Below are 27,058 nucleotides of genomic sequence, written 5' to 3'. Positions count from 1 at the left end.
TTTTTTATAATAAAAATATAATGAAAATATCATTAAAAATATGTATTTAGTAGTTATTTATGCTTAATTGTTAAGAAATGATATTTTTTTCATTCATGATTTACAAATATGAAAATGAGGGATTAAAAACAAAAAAAAAGACAAGAAAATACCAAAAATATGAAAAAGGTCCAACCCAAGACGAGCTTAGCACAGCATGCGCCGGGCGTGAATACATGCACTCTCGCTAAGCGGGAAGAGACGCATTCAGCGCAAAAACATTCAGTGGCGCTAAGCGAGAAGAATTGTGTTAAGCACGAATATAGACACCCGCGCTAAGCGATTAACGCAGGCTTAGCATGAGTATGCAGACCCAAGTTCACTCCAACAATTATAAAAATGGAGTCAAACAAGGAGAAAAGACACACCGAAGTCTCAGAACACTCTAATACACACCTAAAGCATAAAAACTCTTCCATAGGAGATTCCTTCTTCTCTTCCATTATTTTTTATTCACTTTTTTCATCTTTTCTCCTTCATCAGTTTCTATACTCCTTTTCAAGTGTAAGACCTTTATAACTATGAGAAACTAAATCCTGAGTTAGGACCTGACCGGTCTAAAAAAGCCAAAAAATATATTGTATGCTTCATATCTATCAATGCAAATAGGTGTTTTCTTTCCTATTATTCTTTCCTACTTTAATTTCATATATCACTCATCTTTGCATTATCTTTAAGGGTTAGGTGCTCGATAGAGGATAATCCTTAATAGAAATACAAGGAAGGTCTTACATGCATCTTTTTAGGGATTAGTTAATCGACAGAGGATAGTTCCTAATAGAACTAAAAGAAAGGGATATCTTAATAAAATCATTGTTAGACATAGAGTGATTGCATTATGCACATGCATCAAAGCAAGCATCTAGAATTAGGACTTCATGCATTATCTTTTTCTTTACATTTTATCTATTGAGTCTTTGCAAAAACATTTGAGAGATAGATAACTAAGATAGGCTTATTATCGTGAGACATTAAGGGCAAGTATTCTAATAAATATGGGTAGGGAAAATTCACCTAATTTGTAAAGAAAAATATAAAATAATACATCTTAAGCAAATAAAACATGTCAGGTCCTAACATTCTCATCTAATTAAATTTCTTATTCTTTCTTTTGTCTTCTATTAATAGTTATTATTTTATATCTTGTTCTTTTAAATTCATCTTTCATACCTCATCTCATTTTCTATTTTTATAAATTAAAAATTATCCAACACAAGTACAAAATAAAATATCTGTGAGAATCGACACTCGAACTTCTGAGTCTTTACTACTTGGACATTTTGGTACACTTGTCAAATGATCAACAAGAGACCTATGACCTCTCTCCTCTGTTTCATCAATGAGTAAATTAAAGATTTACTGAGTTTTGTTTTTGGTTCGTATGAATCTATATTGGTGTTATAGTAGTGATTTTAATCATTAGTAAATCAGGAGTTGTATGGAAAACAAATGCATCAAAGATTGAAATGGGACTAAAGGAGCTTAAAAAGTTGAAGTTGAAGCTGAAGCTTGTGAACACCTGCTAAGACAATATTCACAATATGCTTCCCTTAGATATAGATATGGCTATGTATTGGTACATTATTGTTATTGCAATTACAATATAAAATGCTATGGTAGTAACGCTGATTATTTGTGTCTTTTAACTAACAACTCTAGCTGGGAATGGGTACTGCATTGTCTACACTTTGTGGACAAGCATATGGTGCAAAAGAATATGGCATGATGGGAGTGTATATTCAAAGATCATGGATAGTTTTGTCCTTAACTGCACTTTGTCTTCTTCCCCTGTTGATCTTCGCAATCCCAATTTTGACTCTCTTAGACCAGGATGAGACCATAGCACAAGTGGCAGGAACCATTTCCCTTTGGTCAATTCCTGTCTTGTTCTCTTTTATTGTCTCATTCACTACCCAGACATTCCTACAATCTCAAAGCAAGAACATCATCATTGCATTCTTGGCGGCTTTTTCGATAGTCATTCATGTGTTTCTCTCCTGGCTCTTGACAATGAAGTTCAAGCTTGGGATTGCTGGTGCAATGACTTCAACAAGTTTGGCACTATGGATTCCTAATATTGGTCAACTAATATTTATAACATGTGGTTGGTGCTATGATACATCGAAATGGAAAGGTTTCTCATTTTTGGCATTCAAAGATCTTTGGCCTGTTGTCAAGCTTTCCCTTTCATCTCTACCAACTAATGGGTTAATGTAGAATACAAAGTTTTTACTATCTAGATTTCTATTATGCAATTTATCCAAAAATAAATAAATAAATAATCATAAACAGTTACATACATGTTTTCTTAACTTGAAGTTGTGGTGTATTTTACAGTCTTGAGCTCTGGTATAGCACAATATTGATTCTTTTAACGGGAAACATGGAAGATGCAGAAGTCCAAATTGATGCTCTATCTATATGGTATTCCTGCTGTATTGTATGACACTTCTTTATTAGAATTTGAAAAAGGAAAATGATTCTTGGACACTCAAATAAAATTGATGATATGATGTGACAAAAGAGAGATAGAGAAATAAGAAATGTTTGTAAATAATGGATGTTCAAATATTACCACTTAAAGAAAACTGTGATGTTTCCCAATAATTTATATAACTTATCCATCTTTGATACTTTGTTGTATTGTCATAATGCATAAAAAATTCTTCTCTTTGGCTGCTTAAGATAAAGTTTTATTTTTCTACAGCCTCAACATAAATGGATGGGAATTGATGATATCACTTGGTTTCATGGCTGCTGCAAGGTAATGACATTCATTTAACTTCCTTTTGTTGTAGTCATTCTTTTTGTTATCTGTGAAAATTGGATTGTTTGGGCAGGAGGACTGATCTAAACAAGCACCTACGCCTTTCAAGCATAGTACTCGAGGGGCTATGAATGGTGGTGCCAGGAGAGCTGACCTTAAATATAAACCTACCAATTTTTCATTTGTTTGTTTACCATATGGAATATTGACTTTATCTTTCCTCATTTGCAGTGTTCGAGTTGCAAAAGGAAGCTCCAAAGCTGCAAAGATCTCTATAGTTGTGAAAGTGCTTACATCTTTTGCCATTGGCTTCATTCTCTTCTTTAATTTATTTTCTTATTTTTAAAGGAAAAACTTGCTTATATATTTACCTCAAGTAAAGATGTTGCCGATGCTGTTGGAGACTTGTCACCTTTGTTGGCAATCTCTATTCTACTAAACAGTGTTCAACCTGTACTCTCAGGTATTTTTAAACAACATTTGGCCTCCAAGTTGGTTTAAGTGCATGTTTGTTTTCACATCCTCAAAAAATTTATGGGCATCAATTGGAAGCTAGACATTGTAGCTTCTGCTTAAAACATTCAATTCCACGTGGTTTTTTCACGAGACTTGCGTGTAGGATGAAATTCCAAACATGCTGTAAGACTAGAGCTTGTTAGGTTTTGCATGACAAAATCAAAATTGAATATGCACAAAAAAACAAAAATTACGAAAAGATGCACATGAACATTGAAATTTTGTATGATTTCAACAGGAGTTGCTATTGGAGCAGGGTGGCAAAGCATTGTAGCATAAGTGAACTTAGGGTGTTATTATATCATAGGTATTCCGGTAGGAGTTGTGCTTGGTAACGTTTTGCATTTGCAAGTCAAGGTTGGTATTCTTCTCATTCTCAAGTTGCATTTGATTGGTGTTTCATCTATTGAACAAAACTTCTTTCTTCTGTTGTAGGGTATTTGGTTTGGAATGTTGTTTGGAACATTTATTCAAACTATAGTGCTAATTATAATCACCTACAAAACTAATTGGGATGAGCAGGTATATGATTCATTTCTAGATTATCCCCTAAAAATTATAATAATATATGTATAACTAGATAACTAGATGGATCATTATTTGACTGTGAACAGGTAATTATCGCTCGTAATCATATTAATAAGTGGTCGAAAGTGGACTCTCATCATAAAATAATTCCATCAGAAAATTAGCTTTATGCTCCTTCCAAGATTTATTTCTTTAAATTCAAATTCAACTAATATAACCACATATTTGTTTATTGTAATAATTTCTAGTGCTAGTGCTTGTTATACATCCAAAATTATTGTTAATCGTATGAATATAATAGGATGTTTGAATTTAATTGGATAACTGTTAGGCTTAAATTGTATTTTTTTACCCCTAATTTTTTATTTTTTTTAACGAATTTTATTCCAATAAATTAATTTGATGTATTTTAGCTACAATTTTTTTAAAAAACTTATAAATTTTACTCTTTCCTTGTTGAACTAATGTAACATGTTAAAATAATTGTAATTTATATCCCCAACTTTTTACTTTTCACTTAAAATAAGAAAACCAATTCGTACGAAATATTATTTTCCATATTCATTTTTACTAATATGGTATAAATACGATCCATGTCAAATTGTATAGACATTTTTTATACACATTGTTAAAACAAATTTAAAGTAATTAGCAATACTCTAGAGTCTATATATACAGCTAGCCAAAAGGTTTTGATTGATTGCTATTTTTTTATGGTTTTATTATTCTTAAATCTGAAAAATAAATTGTTGGACTTATTATACCTTTACATTTTCTTCTCTGCGGCCACAAATGCTATATTTGTTTTATTTTTTTTGTTGAATCAAATGTTTTGTTCATATGGTATAAATCAAAGGGCAAGATCATATATAAAGAGCTACTAGGTCAAAAATAAAGATAAAAAAGACTTAATTCGAGCTTGAGAGTTATTAAACAAATGAGCCTTAGTTGCCTTTATATTTTTCAAAATAAACTTGAAATAATTGATTAATTTCATCTTGTAATCAATTAATTTGTTCTTGAGTTATTTTTGGTTGCCTTTTAATCATTTTAATCAATTAATACAAATGTGTAATAAATTAAAACATAATCTTAGTGTTTTCAGAAGAGCAAGTTGTAATTTATTAATCTGGAATGTAATCATTAAAATAGAGACGTGTTTATTTTAGAAAACTCAGCTTGAATTTGATTTACTCTAATTAATCTGAGATAGAATAAATTAAAATAGACCATCAAATTGAGGCAATCTTTTGAACAATGAAAGTATAATTGATTGATTTGGTAATCAATTAAAACAGAAAAGGCATATTATCCGCAAGGCCTCCAATCACTAGTGTAATCCATTATGATTTTAAGGTAATAGATTACCCTGTTCAAATTTCATTTTATTTATAAATCGTGATTCTTTTACCAATTTGACTGAACTTGCAGTTGCTAGGTTCACTTTTAGCTAGTTACATGCTTGATTAGTTTTAATATCAAGAAAAAGCTTGTTCTCACTTTAGGTTTTCAAGTGTTTATATAACCAAGCTCATCCTTTGATAGGCCACAATCCAAATCATATTCTAATATACTCTAAGCTATAACAGACAATATATACAATACCAAACTTAAACTTGGTTTGGCATATCAAAATCAAAATACAGCCCGTGCACTTGTTGGGTAATAAGAATAATGACATTAAATATATAGGACTTAGTTAAAATTTATTTATATTTCAATCCATTAAACTTGGATATTTTTTTTCTCCTTATGTTTGAGTCCACGCGCGGGAGTATTAAATATATATATATATATATATATATATATATATATATATATATATATATATATATATATATATATATATATATATATTACAAAAGTAGTAATTAAAAAAAACAATTTACCTTCTAGGAGTTGTTTTCTAATGCTGATTAATTAGGATGATGACTTCCGCTACACAACAAAAAATGCATCAGAAAACAATCCCTACAAAGTAAATTGTTTTCATCATATTATACCTTTTGGTTAATTTGTTTCTTTTCTTCGCCCACTTTGGTAAAAAAAAAAAAAGTTTACACCATGGAATTACTCTAAATACACTATTAATTACCATAAAAAAATGAAAACAACAATTTTTTATTTTAATTTTATATATAAAAAAAAGCAATCATTTTTCACCATGGAACTACTCCAAATACACTATTAATCTTTCATTTATGTTTTTTTCAAAATGGTTAGTAGATTTGGTAAATTGCTTGATTTCATTTGTCATATACATTGACTAACCCCTACAACTGGACCCCAAGTAACTTTTGCGCGTGAGAAAATTTGGTATTTTATTGATAAAGAGGCGTGTACGTTGCAGCTTTAATTTACTGAAAAATCAATACGTTCCTGCGTACAGCCAAAAAAATTAACTAACCTCCCCCAAATATGTTCTTTGCTCTTGGACCCAATATTGTGAAAGATTCCCGGTTCACTGTCCCAAACACGTACGTGTTATTTCATGCAAATCAACCTCATAACAACGACAAGTAACCATAAATGAGTTTTTATACAATCATTCATTTATGCAACTTTCTAGTATTATTAACAATTTGTTTTGACCATGGTAAAAAGATCTTATCTCTTTGTCTACCACAGTTGATATGATTAAGAAATTAAGATAGTGAGTATTTTTTTTTAAGAAAAATTATACTTATTTTTAATTCTTACAGATAAAAAATAATAATAAAATGATAATGTTTTCTTGGATCTGGACCTCTCCAGCACACATTCTCTACACTCTATAGCCTCTCTCCAGCTGCTTTATGAACCTTTATATTTATTTGATGGCTGAGATTAAAAATGGGGTGGTTTTTGTTGAGAATTCTCCCTCCAACAGCTTTTCTACAATCCAAGAATTTGCCATGTTTAAAATGGGGTGGTTTAATTTGTCCTCTACCCCTCTCCAGCTGCTTGCAGAGGAATTGGCTGGCTACAGGTTGTTAATTAGTTACTAGTTACTTCCATTGATTGTGCTTGGTGTCACTTCTTCAAGTTGGTTAAAAACACTCATTCACGCAGAAATTGATGTTACTGAGACCGGATTGTTAATGATAATAATTGGAGTATGTGTTAAAAAAAGTATTTATATATACATATATATATATATATATATATATATATATATAGAATATCCATATCAACATTTTATATGAGAATAAAGAATTAAATCTGAATTGTAAAATGATATATAAAAAATTGAAATTTAATATTAAAAAAATTGACACCTTAAAAAGAGTTAGATATATATTATTACTTGCTCCATCTAACAGAACATTTACTACTTCATTGTGTAATTTGTTGATAAATGTGTCCCTAAAAGATAAAAATATAAAATTTAGTCGTTAAAAGTATAAAAAATGTTACAAATATATGTAACTGTTAACTTTCATTCGTCATCGTTAATAAAATAGCGTATATGGTATGGAGGGATAAACTTGTCACTGAAATGATTGTCAACAAAGTGACATATTTTTCATTATTATTATTAGAAAGTATAAAAAGTGTAACAAATATATCCAGACGTTAATAATAGATTGTGACTAATTATTATTATTATTATTATTATTGTGTGTTTGTAATTTATTATTCCTATTCGTTTAGTACTTATGCAATATATTTTTTAAATTGTCTTTTAATATATATTTTTATTATTTTGATTTCATTGTCAAACCTTAATCTTTGCTATTAAAAAAAACTTTATCTTATATCTTATAATTTTATCAAATTTCTACTAAATTTCTCACTTTTAATCTTTAAAATTATTCCATATCCCAATTTCAACTTAAGTATCCTTATATTTAGATTGAAAATAATATGTTTAGAGTTTTGAGTAAAAAAACATAATCGGCTGCGGGACCAAATTTATTTATTTATTTATTTTAAAAAAAGAATTTAATCAACTATTTTTTTTTAAAAAAAGTCTCACAAAATTTAAACTAGATAAAGCTAAACTGGAATTATAAGTCTTTTTTCTTAATTAATAAAATCTATATATATATATATATATATATATATATATATATATATATATATATATATATATATATATATACCTCAAATATGAAAGAATCACTTGGATAAACCTTATTTGCTTCGATTTGTAACAATACTTATTATACATAATATGAATGAAAACAGTTACTAACAAATAAAAAATCCAAATAAATTTAAATAAAAAATACAATAACACTCAAATTAATATAGAGATTAGCTTCAAAACAAAAAAAAAAACTAGTACAAAGATTTATTCTTTGTCTTTGGGATATAGAGTTGTATGTCTTACTAATTTAGAGACACAACCTTATATTTTATTTGGCATACTGTGACAGAGTATGTAATAAAGATTAATAATTAATGAAAGAAAAAAAATTAAAAAATAAAAGACTTTTATTTTTTTAAATGGTAACTCAATTTTTTATATAATAAAACAAAAAATTATTTTATTTTGAAAAATAAGTAGTTATATTATAGGTATGATCATAAGTGATAGGAACACAAAAATAATCGATATTAGTAGAGTAAATGCACATGTAAAAATGTTAATATATGATCACTTTTTTTTCTAACTTTTCTAATCCCTATCCAATAATTTTAATAACATGTTTCAGCCGCTTGGGACCATAAACCCATCCACATCTATAAATTCAGAAGTTGAATCCAATTACAAGTGACAATATCCGTTAATTAAGCTTGTAGCGGCTAGTTCGGAGTATTTTTTAGTGAACCAGGCCGTATATCTTGGCTGAATGCCAAAAACTATAATCTCACAGTAAATTAAGATTCATTGAAAAAATTAGCATATACTAATTGATATTTTTCATACGAACACATGATTATATGTGTAAGAAATAAGATTATATATTATTCATGTCACAATGTTGATCTAGCTAGAGAAGAGAATTAACCTATAAATATATACTTTTTTTTATAAAACTTAATTCTTAAATATTAAATAAAAATAAAATGTTTGCAAAATTGTAGAAAACATAAAAAAGTATTCAATGTTTACTGTACAAAATAAGAGAATTAGTAAAAGCATTCTTATAAAAGAATTTGAAAATAGTCGAAAAGAAAAGGGAGATAAGAAAAAAAAATTATAAAATGATATGATTTCATAAATGAAAAACTAAATAAAGACAACTAATTTTAAGACAAAAAAATGAATATTCTTTAACTTAACATAATAATTAATATTAGACCCAAAAAATATCTGTCATAAAAAGATTCCTCTTACTAGCACTCCTGGTGGATATAAATAGAAGTTCTTGTGTTTAGTATGCATCTAATATATAAGCACTGGCTAGATTCACTTGTGTTTATTTTTTTCTTCCTTTTTCTCTTTTTATAATATCAGCCCCCAAACTCCCTTGTGTACAGTGATCGATCTCAAGAAGAAAGACTCAAAAAATGGAGGGGAATCTAGAGAAGAAGTTGCTGAGCAAAGAGGAAGTGTCAGAAGAAGATAATTTATCATTGGTGAAGAGGGTGTGGGAAGAGAGCAAAGAGATGTGGATAGTGGCAGCACCAGCCATATTCACAAGGTTTACGACCTTTGGCATCAATGTTATAAGCCAAGCTTTTATTGGTCATATTGGTTCAAGAGAACTCGCTGCCTATGCTCTTGTATTCACTGTCATCATACGTTTCGCCAATGGTATTCTGGTATGTTATGTTATGTTATCTTCTTACTCTCAAATTTTAATAATTTTCCTATGCCAGATTTTCAGAGTGCTTTAAGTATTTACTATTTTTTATACGAAGCTGTCTTCAACTCTTCATATCATCATATATATATTAAACTCAGGCAATGATAAATCATTTTTTCACCAATTACCAATTCTTAAACATACCTATATATACACCTTGATTATCAACTTTTATAGACATATAACTGAAAGGAAAAGGAAAGATATAAGATTGATTTGAAGATTAAAAAAATAAGATCAATAAAAAGTAATGAAGTTGATTTCTCTTATTAATAAAAATTAATAATTAACCTTTACGGCTAAAAAAGAAAAACTGAAGGAGAAGAGACGGAAAAAGTGAGAAAAGTTTTGGATTAAGCTATTAGGTTGGCCACTTGGCTCAATCTAATAGAAAAACGTGATTTCCGCTGATCGATGAGTTGTGTGTGGACACCACCAATTGACTTTGTGCCTACTTTTGTTTTGTTATTATTATGCATGAAAAGAAGAGAAAGAAATTGGATGAATAGAAAAATAGTATAAAGAAATAAATAAATTATAATATTTTTTATACAAATTAAAAATGTATTTTTTTTAATTTATTATTTTTTCATAAAATCCCTTTAGAGCAAATTAAAGTAATATATTTCATGAGATTTTATGTAATTATACAAGTATTTTTTTTAATCATTGTATTCATTTTTCTTATAAGGAGTGTTAGTGTAAGATTTGAGAGAGTGCTGAAAAGGTGTTAGTGTAATATTTTAAAACTTAAAAGGAGTTATGGCAAGAAAAATAAAAAAGAGTAGAGTTATGTGTAAGTTTAAAGAAGTTTAGAGAGAGTATTGTTGTAATTTGTTAAATTCTTTATTATTTTTTAATTTTTATAATATTTTAAAAAATAAAAAAATAGAAGGAAAGAATTTATTTTCCTGCCATTTTATTTCAATTTATATAAAAAAATTAAATTATTTTAGTTTCATTTTTGTACATGAATGCTGAGATATCGTACCTCTAGACAATGTTTAAGGCCAGCCTTGGGTTGTGATTTTTAAAATTTAAGATACCACAACAATATAATTGCCGCCAATTACTCTTTATTTTATGGTAATCCTAATTTTAAGAATTAAAAATTAAATTATCTTTGTAATTATTTAATTTGGTTTGATGTGGTAGTTATATCCACACGTGTTACTTCAAGGATATATATATTAGATAAGGTCAACAAGGTTTACATTAAATTATGCACATACACCCAGCTCTCTCTTGTCTTGAGTTGAAAATATTAAAATAAAAAGTGGAATTTTTAGTTTGCACGCAAATTACATCCAATTGTGCACCTTGGATTGCATAGGAGATGCAACAAATAAAAAATAAAGCTAACATTAAGAAGGAGAAGTTGAGAGTCATTAATGACTTTGTCTTCTTGTTTCTTTTTTGACCTTTTTTTTTTCTTTTTTTCTAATCTTTTTTATGATTCTCAATAGAAAATAATGGTATATGTAAGATCATTACATTAAACTTAATGCAATGCGGCTGTTGCTCAATTGTAAAAGAACATCATACATCTAACCCATACACCCAGATTTATTAGTTTTATACCTAACATATCAATATTAACTCAAAATTTTCGAAGGATGTTTAATAACCTAAATAAAGAAAAAAATTAGTTTTTTCTCATATACCACCTGTTATGAGTAGATTAAACTAATTACATTTCCTTGATTCCTATTTTTAATTCTTATTTTATTTATTAAATTTATAGATAAATTCTAATAATATATCCATAATTGTAGTCATCATATTTTTTTTATAAAAGTATTAAAAATTTAATTAATTATTATAATTGAATTTAATATTTGCATTATTCTACAAGTGTAGTGTATCTTGACAATAAGGTGGACTATAAAAAAAATATTTGCAAAAAAAAGTTAGTTAAGAAGTGAATATGGTAATGATAGTTAATGCAATTAGTACATTTTAAAATGTACATTGTAACAATAAATTTCTGTTAAATAGAATATTTTTTGTACAAACCATTGGTACCCTCGTGAAACAGCGGCAAAGTTTGGATTAGTGTTGATATTTTATGGACTTGAGCCAAATAACTTTTTTTTTTTATAAATAAATATTAAAAAAATTGGAAAACAAGTGTTTTCCGGTAGATCTCACTGGAATAAAAAAAAATCAAATATTTCACCTCTCAAACATATTAGAAAAATTAATATCTTTATCATGTTTATCTCATTCTTATTTCGTTCATCTCTTTTTCTTCCCAAACAAATAAGGGTGAAGTGCAAGCCTAAGGACTTTGTTTGATATGGAAAGATCAAAATAATTTTGGGTAGATAGAAATAAGTTGGTGTCTTAATTGGTAGCCGAAAGTTAGAAGGGAAATAATTTTGAAATTGGTGGGACTTACTATGATATTTCTCATATATTTTTACTCATTGCTTCTTTTCTATTTATCTTCTACCAAAAATATTTATTTTTCACTTGTTTCCACTCTTTTATTTTATTTTCATCTACCATATTATTTCTCTCTCTACCAAACATAGGGAATAAGGGGATTGAGATGTGAAAACCCCTACAATGACCCCTTCCTCCCTTTCCATTTTCTCTGTAATCAAATAAGCTTTTAAAAACTAGAAAGAAGCATGTGCCCTAAGTATATAATCATTCTCTTATGTTATACCATATTCCGGATTTTTTACCATTCAAGGTGTAATTTTTGTCGGCTTTTTTCACATGGGGTGCTTTTCAAATTATTTTTTAAAAGGAAATAAATCATAATAGATGTTACGATTTATTTTATTTTTTAACAAAAGTCGTAAAATTATTTACAATTTTAATGTAATTTTTTTAAGTATTTAAAATAAAACAAATATTAAAAAAATTAAATATCGTTATGTTAGTTTTTTATTTCATTTACAAAATAAATAAAATTCAATAGCATTATTAAAAAATTATACAAATTTTAAATATATTAAATAAAACAATATTAAAAAATATATAAAATGCTTTCAATAAAACAATATTAAAAAATATATAACATACTAAATAAAATCATATAAAAATATAAACAATATATTAAATAAAAATAATAATAAGTAAAACTAAAAATATTTATTTAATAATTAAATAAATAAAATTTAATTAAAATTTTTTTAAAAAATTGAAAACAAAAAATTACATGTAAATAAAAAAAATCCTAAAGCAGTAAAAAAAAATACTACGACTTCAAAAGTTACATCATTAAAAAAAACTTACAACTTTAAAGTTGTAAAATTAAAAAAAAAATTAAAACTTTGAAGTCGTAAATAAAAAAATTATGTCAAAGTTATAAATGATTTTATGATTTCAGTTAAAAAAATAAATAAATCATACTAGATGTTACAACTTCTAATTAAGAAGACATAACACCTGTTCCGACTTATACTTTTTGAAAAATAATTTGAAAAACATCCTTAAAAAAGTGAAAAAAATTGCACCCGAATGGTTAAAAAGCCCCATATTCCCATATGGAACCTCAACTAATTAATAAGACCTCTGGGAATTAAAAGAAGACAATACAATAATCGAAACACTGCATAAATAGTTCCATATATATTCAAAACAAAGAAGGAACAATATCATTAATAACAAAGAAAACAAGATAAACAGATCACAGACAACCTAGAAACACAACCTCAGCAACAACAGGATTTGATCAGAACTATAATACACGAATATAAATACATACATAAAATAGAAATAACAACAACAATGATTCACGGATAATGGTAAGCTTCAATCAAAATATTTGAATGAGCCTTTTAGATTTTTGACAATGTCATCTTGTATACAACAACTCAAAAAAATATTGATCTATTCTTTTAGTACTTTGTATCGTGAGAAAACGAATTACATTTTCTGACTTTTGTTTTTGGTTTGTTTAAATCTATTGTGTTACATAGTTACATTATATAGAAGTGATTTTAGTCAATAGGGAATCTAGGGTTGTAAGAAAAGATATGCATCAAAGCTTGATGGGATTAAACTAAATTAAAAAGTTGAAGCATATGAACATCTTCTATGACGGTATACAAAATTAATTACATATTTACATTGTTGATGAGGGTAGTAGCTTTAATCATATTATTTGTATATATACTTCACCTACATTTGGCTATTAGCTACCATTACAATTTATTCAGTGAAGAAATATATATTGGCAAGGAATAACACAAATTATTTCTGTCAACTGGCAATTGTAGTTAGGAATGTCAAGTGCGTTATCAACACTTTGTGGACAAGCATACGGTGCAAAAGAATATGACATGATGGGAGTGTATCTTCAAAGATCATCGATAGTTTTGTTCTTAACTGCACTCTGTCTTCTTCCTGTGTTCATCTTCACAAGCCCAATATTGATGCTCTTAGGCCAAGATGAGAACATAGCACAAGTGGCAGGAACCATTTCTCTTTGGTCAATTCCTATCTTATTTGCTTATATTGTCTCATTCAATTGCCAGACATTCCTTCAATCTCAAAGCAAGAATGTCGTAATTGCATTCTTGGCAGCTTTATCAATAATCATTCATGTGTTTCTTTCTTGGCTATTGACTATACAATTCAAGTTTGGGATTCCTGGTGCAATGATTTCAACAATTTTGGCATTCTGGATTCCTAATATTGGTCAATTAATATTTATTACGTGTGGTTGGTGCGATGAAACATGGAAAGGTTTCTCATTTTTAGCATTCAAAGATCTTGGGCCTGTTGTCAAGCTTTCCCTTTCATCTGGTGCCATGTTATGGTGAGCTTTGTTCTCAATCAACAAAAGGAGTTAATAAGCTCTTTATAAATGCCATGATTGCTGGATAAATTTGGATCTAATTAGTGTAGGAAATTAGGAACAATTTAACATATATGTTTCCTAACTTGGAAGTTATATATATTTTACAGTCTTGAGCTCTGGTACAACACGGTATTGATTCTTTTGACTGGTAACATGAAAAATGCTGAGGTTGAAATCAATGCTCTCTCTATATGGTAATCCTTTTGCTCTCTCTATATGGCAATCCTTTGTACTGATAGCAAATCTATGTTGAAATTTATATGTTGAGTTTCTATTTTATGTTGCCGGTTTTAATGGTCAGACTTATAGTAGGCTCTTCTCGTTTGGCCTAATTACGATTAAATTATATTATTTACAGTATTAACATCAATGGATGGGAAATGATGATAGCACTTGGTTTCATGGCTGCAGCAAGGTAATGATGCCCTTTACCTTTTTATGGTTGTAATCCTTGTTTTTGTCATCATCTACGAAATAAATAGTATATATATATATATATATATATATATATATATATATATATATATATATATATATATATATATAATAAATCACAAAAAAATCAATTAGTTGTCATTTAATTTTCTATTTATTTTTTGTTTGCTGTAGAATATTAACTTTATATTTCTTAATTTGCAGTGTTAGAGTGGCAAATGAACTTGGAAGAGGAAGCTCACAAGCTGCAAAGTTTTCTATAGTTGTATCAGTGCTTACATCATTTGTAATTGGGTTTATCTTATTTGTTCTTTTTTTATTTTTAAGAGAAAAAATAGCTTATCTTTTTACTTCAAACGAAGATGTGGTTACTGCTGTGGGGGATTTGTCACCTTTGTTAGCGCTTTCTTTGTTACTAAATAGTATTCAACCTGTACTCTCAGGTATGCTATATAACTTTTGGTGTCTTGGTTTAATGAATTTGTTTAAGATTTGAACCCAATTGTTTATGCATGATAAAGCCAAAATTAATTTGTCAATTGGGGAGTCTGAAAGTCATGAAATTGTATGATTTCAACAGGGGTGGCTGTTGGAGCAGGGTGGCAGAGCACTGTAGCGTATGTGAACATAGGGTGTTATTACCTCATAGGTATTCCAGTTGGAATAGTACTTGGTAACATTATTCACTTGGAAGTCAAGGTAGGCTATTATGTTTTACTTTCCTCATTTTCAAGTTACACCTGATTCTATCACTTCTCATCCATTGGACAAACTTTCTGATTTTGTAGGGTATTTGGATTGGAATGTTGTTTGGGACACTAGTTCAAACTATAGTCCTAACTATAATCACCTACAAAACTAATTGGGATGAGCAGGTATGCGATTCATTTTCCTATCATTGCTTCTTAATGTAAGTTACTATTCGATGTTGAACTTGATGAAATCGTTATGTCAATGTGCAGGTAACTATAGCCCGTAATCGTATTAGTAAGTGGTATAAGGTGGAACTTGATCATGAAACAAGTACATCAGATAATTAGTTTCAGACTCCTATTTATCAATATCATCATTGTTTGTTTGGCTATTGTACGTTATACATTCAGGGGATTGCTTGATAGTTATTATACTATAGTACCATCCTATCAGTATATTCTCTCTCAAATATTTCTTAAATTAATAAAATTATATAAGTAGTTGCTAAAGTATTAAATGTTCCTGTATTTAGACCTTGGATTTATATATTTTACTAGCATTGAGGGATTATTTTGAAGAAATTTTTAATATTCGAGGTACTATGTAGCATTGCATAGTTTTTTCTTCTGTAAAAAAAATGTAGCATAATTTTTAATACTTGAGGAACTATTTATACAGTTTCATTAGTTTAAGGGCTATTTAAAAAAGAGGATAATACTCCAGAGACCAAATTAATTGATGGTTTTATTCAATTATTTTATGGTTATTTTTTCTTTTTTTTACTGGTTATTTGTTTTTTCATCTTAATAGGAGAACACATTTTACTATTTAATTATATATATATTTTTTAATTTTACTCAAGATACAAATTTATTTATTTGCTTTACACTAATTGGCAAGAAAATAAATTACCCGGCTTACTGCAATAATATACAGAATTATTGGCCGCTAATCACAAAACATGCTTGTATTTTAAACAATTTGCCTGGGATCAATATAAACTTTTTCACTCAGGGACATTGAAACAAATTTAAGTATTAATGCTAGTATTAATTATTATTATGATTGTCTCAAAAGATAAATTATTTAATATAAAATATTGGTAATTATTTGTTAGTGATTTATACAGTCGTACGTCTATTGAATTTAATGAACAAGATGAATACGAGACTTGTTAGATTAAAAATCATGATAGTAATACTAACTCCTCTTTTAGGTCCGGAGGAAGTAACATGTCTCCATCTTACAAAACAATATTTAAACGAGATTGGTAATCTACGGATCATTCATGTCTTAGTTATTTCTGCTTTGAAGTTTTCATGTAATGTCTTATGTCCATGTTCAGTTGTCACTTTATGTAATCAAATAAATTTTTTGTCTAAATTTAAGTTAACAATTTTCAGTTTATCCACTTTTACTGCATTAGGTGGCATGGTTGTTGTATGAAGATACTGGATTATTGAGATCTATATTGTTGTATGGTAACTGTTGTGGAGGCGGTAGTTGTAGTTGTGGATATGAGGGTTGTGGAGATGATGGTTGTGGTTGAGGAATAAGCTCAGTAACAACATAGAATTCGGCATAATTCAATTGTGGATTCTGAAGAATTGTTTCCATCGCGCCTCTAAGATCATCATTGTCGAATAGTTGAGCTGAAATAAAACGTGTCTAACCAAGATGAAATGAAATAGGGAAAAGAAATAACAATTGAGCAACTTGTTCAATTGCTCGAGTAGGGAGACGATTGTTAATTTTTCAAATGAATTGTGTAAACGTAATAGAACGACTAGCGTAAAAAAATATTGGGGTCGTACATGTGTATGTCGATCCTTGAACTAGATCGTCTACAATGTGACCATTTTGGTAAATGATGGTCACAATTTCTTTAGGTGGAGCCATGGTGGTGGAAATGGTGTGAGAATTACAAATCGAGTTTTGTTTTGTGAGAAAATTGTTGTGTGTGATATGTTGTTGTCAAATGGTGATATTATATATAGGCTAAGAAAGTTTAGTACCAGAGTTAGATTGGAATGTTAGGTGGGAAAGTTAGATTGGAAGGTTAGGTTGGGAGAGTCAGTTACAAGGGTTAGATGAGAGGGTTAGGTGGGAGTGTTAGATTGGAAGGTTAGATGGAAGAGTTAGATTGGAAGGTTAGGGGGGGGAGTTAGTTACGAGGGTTAGATGAGAGTGTTAGATTGGAATAAACATCTGTATCGCATGCAAAGGTCACATGGATTATTCAGAAACATGTTAATGGGATAAACATACGCATGTGAGTGAACAGTGTGCAACACCACACTTTAATGGGGTGTCAGTGCATGTGAGGGTTAGGTCTGACATTGCTCCACATATCTGAAATGATGCATATGTAGACTATTATTGCTGAAGTAAATTAAAAATAACAACTTCAAAGCATGCAACAACTACAACTAGATAATAAAGACAGAGAAAAACTTCAATGCAATACAACAACAAAATATGTTAAATTATTCATTCTAATTTCATGGTATTCTCCAGCTTCTGCTCCATGTCGGCCCAACTTAGGTCATTAACTTGAGTAGGTGATAATGAATTATGAACATCAACTTTAAGTTCCATACATATTACACTTCTCATATTGAGAAATGTATGAAACATGCATGAGACACCTTCTTCGTCAATAATTTGAATTGCCCTATATTGAACTTCACCATTTAATTAATATACAGGACAACGATACCAAAGGGCATTAATTATAGGCGTAACACCATTATCTGTAATTGATGACTGTATTGCAGTGATTATATTTGGCAGCGTCATTGTTGGATTCAAGAGTAACGACTTTGTGTTGTCACCTCTGAAAATTGCATTTGCACTTGAACTTTGAATGATTTCACCATTGATATAAACGTACGCACAAATAGGCTCTGACCTCATTGCTAGCCCTCTCTGTTTTCTCTCACAATTTGATTAGACGCAACAGTGCAAAGTATTAGGTGACATGGTAGGTTTATATATACAATCAATCACGGGTCCATGGTTCACGTGAATTAGAATCTCGATGCATCACAGTACCATAGTCGTATTAATGTGCTTTGGAATCTCGAGGCCTTACAACGAGACAAAATATAAATGTGGTTTGGAATCTCGAGGCATTACAATTACATTAAGTGTAATGTTGAGGCCATGCGAAATATTGAGAACAAAGCTAATGCGGTTATCGTACGCATGTGGGTGAATAGTGTGCACAAAAATGTCATTGGTTCACGTGCATTAGAATCTCGATGCGTGACAGTACCACAGTTGATGTTAACGTGCTTTGAAATCTCGAGGCCTTGCAACGAGACATTTTTTAAATGTGCTTTGGATTCTCGAGGCATTACAATTACCTTAAGTGTAATGTTAAGGACATGCGAATTATTGAGAACCAAGTTAATGTGGTTAACGTACGCATGCGGGTGAACAGTGTGCACGAAATTTCATTGATTCACGTGAATTAGAATCTCGATGCATCACAGTACCATAGTCATGTTAACGTGCTTTGGAATCTCGAGGCCTTACAACGAGACAAATTATAAATGTGCTTTGGAATCTCGAGGCATTACAATTATCTTAAGTGTATTTGTGCTTGCAAAACCGAACATAGTGTAAATGATAAATAGATGAAAGGTGCATGTCAATACCTCTTTTGCATCACCCAATTTCAAATTTTATATCATTTGTATTCGGTTTACCATTTGACATCATTCTCATTGATGATAAACCTCTATTGCGTCATTATCACATTCATCGTTCACGTACTACGGTTAATGAGTTAATCACTTCCTATTACCATACAATACCTGAACCAGAACCACAAATTATAGCATTATTATCGTCTACCAGGTTCCAACATATTGCCCTAATCAAATAGTGTAAAATTGATCCTGCATTGGTTGAACGATTGAGGCCTGAAACACATACCTTTCACCTACCATGGGGAGAGTGCACCATCACACTCGAAGATGTTGCACTTCATCTAGGCATTAGAGTCAATGGTCGTGTTGTGGCTGGACCTAACTTCTTACATTGGGATGAGTTATGCCACGAGTTACTAGGGGAATTTCCTCCCGAAAATGCACGTAAAAGAGCTGCACTGAAGCTGACATGGTTGCTAAACATGTTGCGCGCACCATTACCCGAAGAACCAACAATGCACCAATTACAATGCAGGTGTAGAGCTTACATAATGTACATGATTGGCGGTGCTTTAATTCCTGATAAATCTGAAAATAGAGTTCATTTAATGTATTTGAACATATTACGTGATTTGAACAACACAAAAAAATATAGTTGGGGTTCAGCTTGCTTAGCAAACCTATATAAAGAACTATGTCAAGCATCATCGGAGGTTGGTAAATCTATGGGTGGTTGTGTCATACTATTGCAGTCATGGGCTTGGTACCGCATGCCTTTTATTGCACCAAGAGTCCCACGACTCAAAATAACTTTTCCACTGGCTAAAAGGTTATTTACATATAGTGAAATGTAAATTTTTTTATTTCAATGACGTGTATTATAACATTACAATGAATATTGATTTTGTATGTTTTACATTTTAGATGGAGTGGTGGTAGATTAGAATATAGGGCCACACCGCAAGGTGACTTAGTCGGATATAGGTCTCGTATAGATCATATGGAGAGCCATGATGTATAATACTATCATGATCTACACCTTAAATATAAATATATATACTAACATGTTGCCTTGTTGGCATATATTTCAGTTTTCTTGGATCTTATATAGAGGATTTGAAGAACACCTACCCAGACGTGCATATAGAGACATGGAGATTTGGTCTGCATGTACTACAATTATTTGTTTCTCAATTGTCGAATGGCATCAAACAAATCGGGTGAAGCTACAGTTTGGACTACAACGAGATATCCCTGTTGATCCCATGAATCTTGATCTACTTCACCAAATTGACATGTGACGCAATCATTACACTGATTGGATGGAATATCATGTGGAGTGGATTAATATCTGGAAAAACAAACACAACGATATTTTTATCAATATCTGGAAAAACAAATACAACGATATTTTAGCTGGGCAATGGGTTGAAGGAATAGTGACACATACACCAGCGTACATGGAATGGTATAGGAAAAATACTACTTTGTTCTTGTCTGTTGAACAACAACTACATGATCCACGCACAACAATTACACAAAATGTTGTAGGGTCAGGTGTTGAACAAACACATTTTGAAATTCCACATCCTCAGTCAATGTATTTTGCTCCTTCACCTATTCATCAAACTTTTGGCCACACTGGCGAGTCAGTCACCGCAACCACCCATGAATGGATGACCGATTTATTTGGCGTCGATTTCAATAATCTCTTTATTCACTCTGAAAATCATCATGAACGTCTGCTGCTTTAATTACGTAGGAAAAATCACAATCCAAATTAACAACACTCTGTATTATGAGCTGTCCATTTCATGTCAGTTTTACAGGTGAGACATTTAATTTTTAGATACGTGTGCAAAACTGACATGAGATGGACAACTCATAATCTCTTTGTTCACTCTGAAATTATAATGGACGTCTCCTACATCACTTACTAGGGAAAAAGAAACATTGGATTCCAATACACATCAACGTGGCAGAATACTCATACAACTATAAATAACACAACACAGACACAATACAAACACACAATCTTACACAACATAATTTCACAAACCAAATTCAATCTTATTACTATGTCATTTTTGAGAGAAACAAGCAGTCAGACTATTACTAACTCCAGATTATCTTTCATTTTTCCAAATGGATCAATCAGTCACAACCAAAATGGTGTTTATTTTCAAAGTCTCATTCCAACACCAATGTGAGTTCCTAATAACTGTTCTTTTGATACACTCAAGCGTAGAATGCACAACACCCTTCAACTAACCAACGATCAATTACTGGATGAAATCTACTACTGACAACCATTCATAGATGCAGGTCAACAACATTTTTTTCAATCTTTACAATTGAAAAATGATGATGATGTTTACACAATGTTAATGTGCAATAAACAATACTCGTGTGTTGGCCCTATAGAATTATTATGTACCATTGTTAGAACACCGAATGCTATACTCAACCTGCTTCAATCAACCATCACTCCTACTCATGATGCAATTATGTATTACAACGGGAAGCAGAACATACCACGCCAAGGTGAGTTTTTGGATTACTCCTTTACTGGAACTAATCCAATAAGATTTGGCATTCCTTCGGGATGTGACATGGAGAAACTCAAGGATTTAATCAAGCAAGTTGCACCTATAGGGGTTCCCCCTAATGGAATTCACGGATCACAATTGGTTAGACGATTGTTCTTTTGACAACCAGGTCATTCTAAGTATTCCGAAAATTTGATTGAATATGACATAACAGAATTGAAAAATGATGAAGACGTGCTAAAGGTGTTAGTACAATCCAACGATTGGAAACAATTCTGCACAATAGAAATTTTGGCTATTTTTAGCAAACCAGTAATCTAAATAGAAGAAGACATGTATTCTGCACAACATATTTCAGATCCTCATTAGTTTTGTTATGTTTGCGTTTAATTGCAATTTTTAATATGTTTCATTATTGTCGAGTTTCATTTCGGTTACTGTAATTTGAATATTTTGTTTATGACAGATTTGTCATATGTTTTTTTGCGGTGTTTTTTTACTGTATTTTAATACTACTAACTAATTTTATTATTTTTTAATTACAAAAACATACAAAAATTAACAAAACATAAATTTAACTACACAATTACATATAACATAAATAAAAAATTATACTCTAATTTTATCCAATTTTTATATTTTTCTTTATATGTATATTTCTCTTTAAAAAAGTTATAAAATAATATTATATAAATTAATTTAATAAATAAATAATTTTAAAATCAATTAAAAATAATTTTATATGATATAATATTTAATTTTAATAATATATAAACTTATTTATAAAAAAAAAGGAAGAAGGGAAGTCGGGGTGCCAGAACCCGACTTCCGTGAAAAGCTTCAAACAGGTGTAGTTTGGAAAAATATTTCCAAATTAGTGTATATTAGGCATTTTTTGGAGAAAGAGGGTGTAGTAAGGTAAAAAAAAATCAGTCTAAGGTGGACCTTGATCATGAAATATTTATGTCAGATGATTAGTTTCATACTCCTATCTTTATCATTGTTATTTGTTTGGCCAGTGCTATAGAGCCAAGAGATTTCTTGATAGTTATTGAAGTATATCACTCTCTTGTCAATCTAGTCTCTAAAACACCACTTTCTCTTTTAAATTGTCCTTGAACTAATAAAATTATATAAGTACTCCCTAAAATATTGAATATTCCTCCATTAGATCGATATATTTTACTAATATTGAGGGATTACTTTGGAGAAAAAAATCATTATTTGAGGGACTATGCAACATAATTTTAATAATTTAGGGACTACTTATACAATTTTATTAGTTTGAGGACTATTTAGAAAAGAGGACAATACTTTAGAGACCAAAAAGATAGTTTATTGAATTATTTTTTGGTTATTTGTTAATTTTTTTAAGGTGGTTATTTGTTAATCTTCATTGGAGAACAAATTTTACATTTTAGTTATATTTTTTCATCCAAGATAAAAGTTTATTTGTTTGGTATAATCCAATTGGCAATAATTTACAGAATTGGCCGCTAGGCACAAAATTCAAGTTAGTATTTTGAACAATTTGCCTCGGCTCATTATAAACTTTTTCACACAGGACATTGTGACAAATTCTAGTAGAAATGATTGTATTAATTAGTATTATGATTGTCACATAAGATAAATTATTTAATATAAAATGGAAATGTGTTAGTTGTTAATAATTTAGTGTATTTAATTGAATAAATAATTAAGATTCATACTAATACTTCTCTCTTTGACCATTTCCTTGCACTATTCCTAAATGGAAAGTAGGCTTAAATATGAAAATGGTTTTATAAGTGAGTATTTTTCTAATTTTTATCTTTGTAAATTTTTTCTTCAATTTTAGTCCCGGGGTGGAACTGTGAAAGAAAATATTTATTATCAACATCATCACCGGTAGGGAAAGGAGTCATTCAAATAAAGAAGTCACAAAAAGAATAAGGATCCGTAGAAGAAGGTAATGGCATAAGCCGAAGCTAGATCACCGGAGTTTAGGCAAACAAATGGGTAGGAGAGAAAAAGGTTTTGAAATGCATATTCCGAAATAGTTCCCTTTTTTTTCATTTTTAATCTCTATTATCAATTATCTTACAAAAAATTGTTGACAATGATGTCGTGTTGACATTATGATGTACTATATCAACAAAAGATTATATCATTATTATATATTATGTGAGCATGTTATCACACCATTAACACCACACTAGCAAAAATCAACCTATACTAACTGGATTGCCAAATCAATTCTTTTTTAATACATTTTAGACTTTGATACTTCCATTTTTCTTCTATTTTTGTCTTTGGTTAATTTTCTTCTTTATATTTGATCTTCTTATAATCTTATCTAATGTTACCAAGTGTCTTAATTTGGATGTATTGAGTAAGTAATTTTCTTTTATCATATTTTGAGTAAAAAAAATTATCAGATATATAAAGTGATAACTATAGAAAAAAATTTGATCATTAAAAAATATGAAATATAACAGAATATCTAGCATAATTAAAAATTATATAAAATAAACAATAATTAGAGATAAAAGCTTAAAAAATCTTTTTTTTTATCATAACCCAATAATCTAAACTTAAGTAAACCAATTAAAATTAGTTTAATTCAAGTTGGTTACAAAAATCAAAATCAAAACCAAAGAAATTCATTATAGTGAGCATTTGAATAAAATTCACTTCACGTTCATATAGAAGCATGTAAATGTAACTTGTGCGTTATTTTGCTATTTTGACGCAGTTTTGTGTGTGGATTTAAGACGTGTTTTCAAATATGCTAAGATTGTGTTTGAGTAACACTTAAAAATCAATTTTATACCATGAAAAAAAATTATTGTTTTACCTTTATAAAAAAAATAATTTATTTTTCACCGTGGAACTACTCTAAATACACTATTAATCATTCATTCCTCTTTTCACATTGATTATGTTTGGTAAATTAGTTGATTAAGGTGGATATGTGCATTGAGGTGTGAGGACCAATCCATTTAACCCGTGGATGGCGCAGTTACTAGCTTAAAAAAATTTCAGCTTGTCTTATTAATAAAGGATATTTAAATTTAAATTGGTCTAAAATAAAAATTAAAAATCACTTTAGCATTCAAAAATCAAATCAAACTGATTTTCTTTAAATTTATTTGGATATTTGTTCTTAAATCAATGAGTTTAATTCAATTTTTTATTTGTGTTTTTAAAATTAAATTAAACTGTAATATTTATATTACTTTAGTGTCATGTGTTTTATGTGTATATCACTTAAGTTTTATGATTTTTTTTATAGTGTTACTTATATAAACATATATCATGTTTATCATTTTATCGTTTAGATGATTTTTTTAAGATATGTTTAATTTAAAATTGATAAAAATTTGATAGATTTTTATGGTAAAAGGTTTAGTATATTAAATTTTTTTTAATATAATTTAATTTAAAATTTAAAAAAAATATACAAAATTTAATGAAATAATGTTTTAGTAAAAATTTAAAAAAATCAAATTATAAAATATTGATTTAGTTTAGTTTAAATTATATTTTAAATCAAAATCAAACCAAGTTAAGCTACATATATTTTAAAATTTGATTTAGATGATTGTTTTTTATATGAAAAACCGAATTAAATTGACTCACATGCACCCTTACAATTAGGTAATTGAGTCAGAATTTGAGTCCGGTCCATGTAGGCCATGCCCTAGCCTGCATGGTTAGTACGAAGGAGTCACTTCACTCTTGTAAACGGTCAGAGAGAGCAGAGAAGCACACACACTACAGTACACAAACCTAATTTGTCCCAATTTGTCTTAGATTGCACTGCCCTGCAATTTTTGCTGGATCGATTATTAAACGCTTTACACCAATTTTAGCATCATTCGTTTTTTTCCTTTCCTCTTGGTCATACTCTGACTTGGTTTGCATTTAATAGATTATTTAATTTTATTGATTAGCATTGTTATTGTGTTGGTTTAGTCGTATGACATTTGGTGCAGCAATTATGGGTTTGCAATTAAGGCTTTGCATTGGAATAATAATGTTGATAAACTATTAAGTGTCCTTGTGGTTACAAAAAATTATTTGGTCAGTGGAATATTGGGCTAATCCTTTAAAGGAAAGTCTCAGTTTAAAAATAAAAAAAACTTAATTGAAGATGAGAACTTATTAAGGGTAATTTATTAGGATTCTTGATGAAAATTAGTCATTAATAAAATTAATAATAAATATCATATACTAATATCATGAACTTTACATATTAGCACAAAAATAATAAAATTAAAATTAATCCATTTAATTTTCTCTTATTTTTCATCATTACATCATCTATAATATTTATTTATTGTTTTTTGGAAGGAAAAAAATATGAACACCAATTTTTATTCTTTTAATCAAGAGGTATTTAAAAAGCTTCTTATTTAACACCTAACTAATCATTCTCCTATCGAGTTGACTTATTTTAAGGTAAAGTAATATCTCCCATTGTAAGTATGATAGTAATATGATTTGATAACAAGAGATCAATGAAAATGTTTGAAACTTCGATGTCAACTCTTTGCTACTTGGGGTTATAGTCTGTTTCAAGGGTTGGACTGTTTGCCCACTAAAGTGGTATGCAAGTTGGGTTCAGAATATTGTGAGACAGTTTGGTTTATATTCGATGTGGGCATTAAAGCATTGAGATACCTTTTAGTACTTATATAGAAAAAAAAATATCAAATAAATATTTATAATATACAAGTATTCACATATCATTACTCATCACCACTTTTTTAAACTTTTTCTTATTCCTATCTATTTATAATATATAAAAGTTGAGTTCCTTACTATTATCATGTCAAATTAATATAATTGATGATTTGAAGGAAGAAGAGCATTTTTCTTTTGTGTCTATCATTTCTTTTTTTTCTTCTCTTTTCTTCAATGTTACTCACATCATAACTAAATTCTATATCAAAATAGTAAATATAGTATCCTTACTTATCAATTTTCTTTAAATAATAATTTTGTATAATTCATTAATATATATTTCTTTACACAATAAAATATAATATAAAATATTATATTTTCACATCTCCCTTCTTAATTGGTTATTTTCATAAATGAAGTTATTTAAGTTACTTTGCAAACAAATATAGCTTCAAAAAATATATCTTTTATTTTCTTACTACTATTTTCTTTTCTTACTACTCTTTTCTTTTCTTTATATATATATATATATATATATATATATATATATATATATATATATATATATATATATATATATATAATTCAACTAAAGAAATATGAATAAATAAATAAATGGATGGTTAAATTGTATTTAATATTTACATTAA

The 27,058-nt window shown here is 29.0% G+C and overlaps 1 protein-coding gene and 1 pseudogene across 2 annotated transcripts in view; both read left to right on the top strand.

Moving 5' to 3' along the window:
* Nucleotides 1–27,058, top strand: part of LOC114405706 — a 36,307-nt pseudogene that overhangs the window by 1,331 nt on the left and 7,918 nt on the right.
* Nucleotides 9,154–27,058, top strand: part of LOC114405705 (protein DETOXIFICATION 21-like) — a 31,827-nt gene continuing 13,922 nt past the window's right edge. Inside the window, exons 1-8 of one of the 2 annotated variants that reach the window (XM_028368175.1) lie at nucleotides 9,155–9,544; nucleotides 13,824–14,365; nucleotides 14,515–14,601; nucleotides 14,766–14,822; nucleotides 15,047–15,285; nucleotides 15,423–15,541; nucleotides 15,631–15,717; nucleotides 15,805–16,116. In XM_028368175.1, coding sequence (XP_028223976.1) covers nucleotides 9,290–9,544; nucleotides 13,824–14,365; nucleotides 14,515–14,601; nucleotides 14,766–14,822; nucleotides 15,047–15,285; nucleotides 15,423–15,541; nucleotides 15,631–15,717; nucleotides 15,805–15,882 — 1,464 coding nt within the window. In that variant the 5' untranslated portion in view covers nucleotides 9,155–9,289 and the 3' untranslated portion in view covers nucleotides 15,883–16,116. Of the gene's footprint in view, nucleotides 9,545–13,823; nucleotides 14,366–14,514; nucleotides 14,602–14,765; nucleotides 14,823–15,046; nucleotides 15,286–15,422; nucleotides 15,542–15,630; nucleotides 15,718–15,804; nucleotides 16,117–27,058 lie in introns of those variants that run through there. The other variant, XM_028368176.1, reaches the window with a different exon arrangement.

The sequence above is a fragment of the Glycine soja genome, chromosome 3 (genome assembly GCF_004193775.1).
Source record: "Glycine soja cultivar W05 chromosome 3, ASM419377v2, whole genome shotgun sequence".
Taxonomy (NCBI): Eukaryota; Viridiplantae; Streptophyta; class Magnoliopsida; order Fabales; family Fabaceae; genus Glycine; species Glycine soja.
Note: the sequence above shows the minus strand (reverse complement) of the source record. Positions and strands in the feature narration are given on the sequence as shown.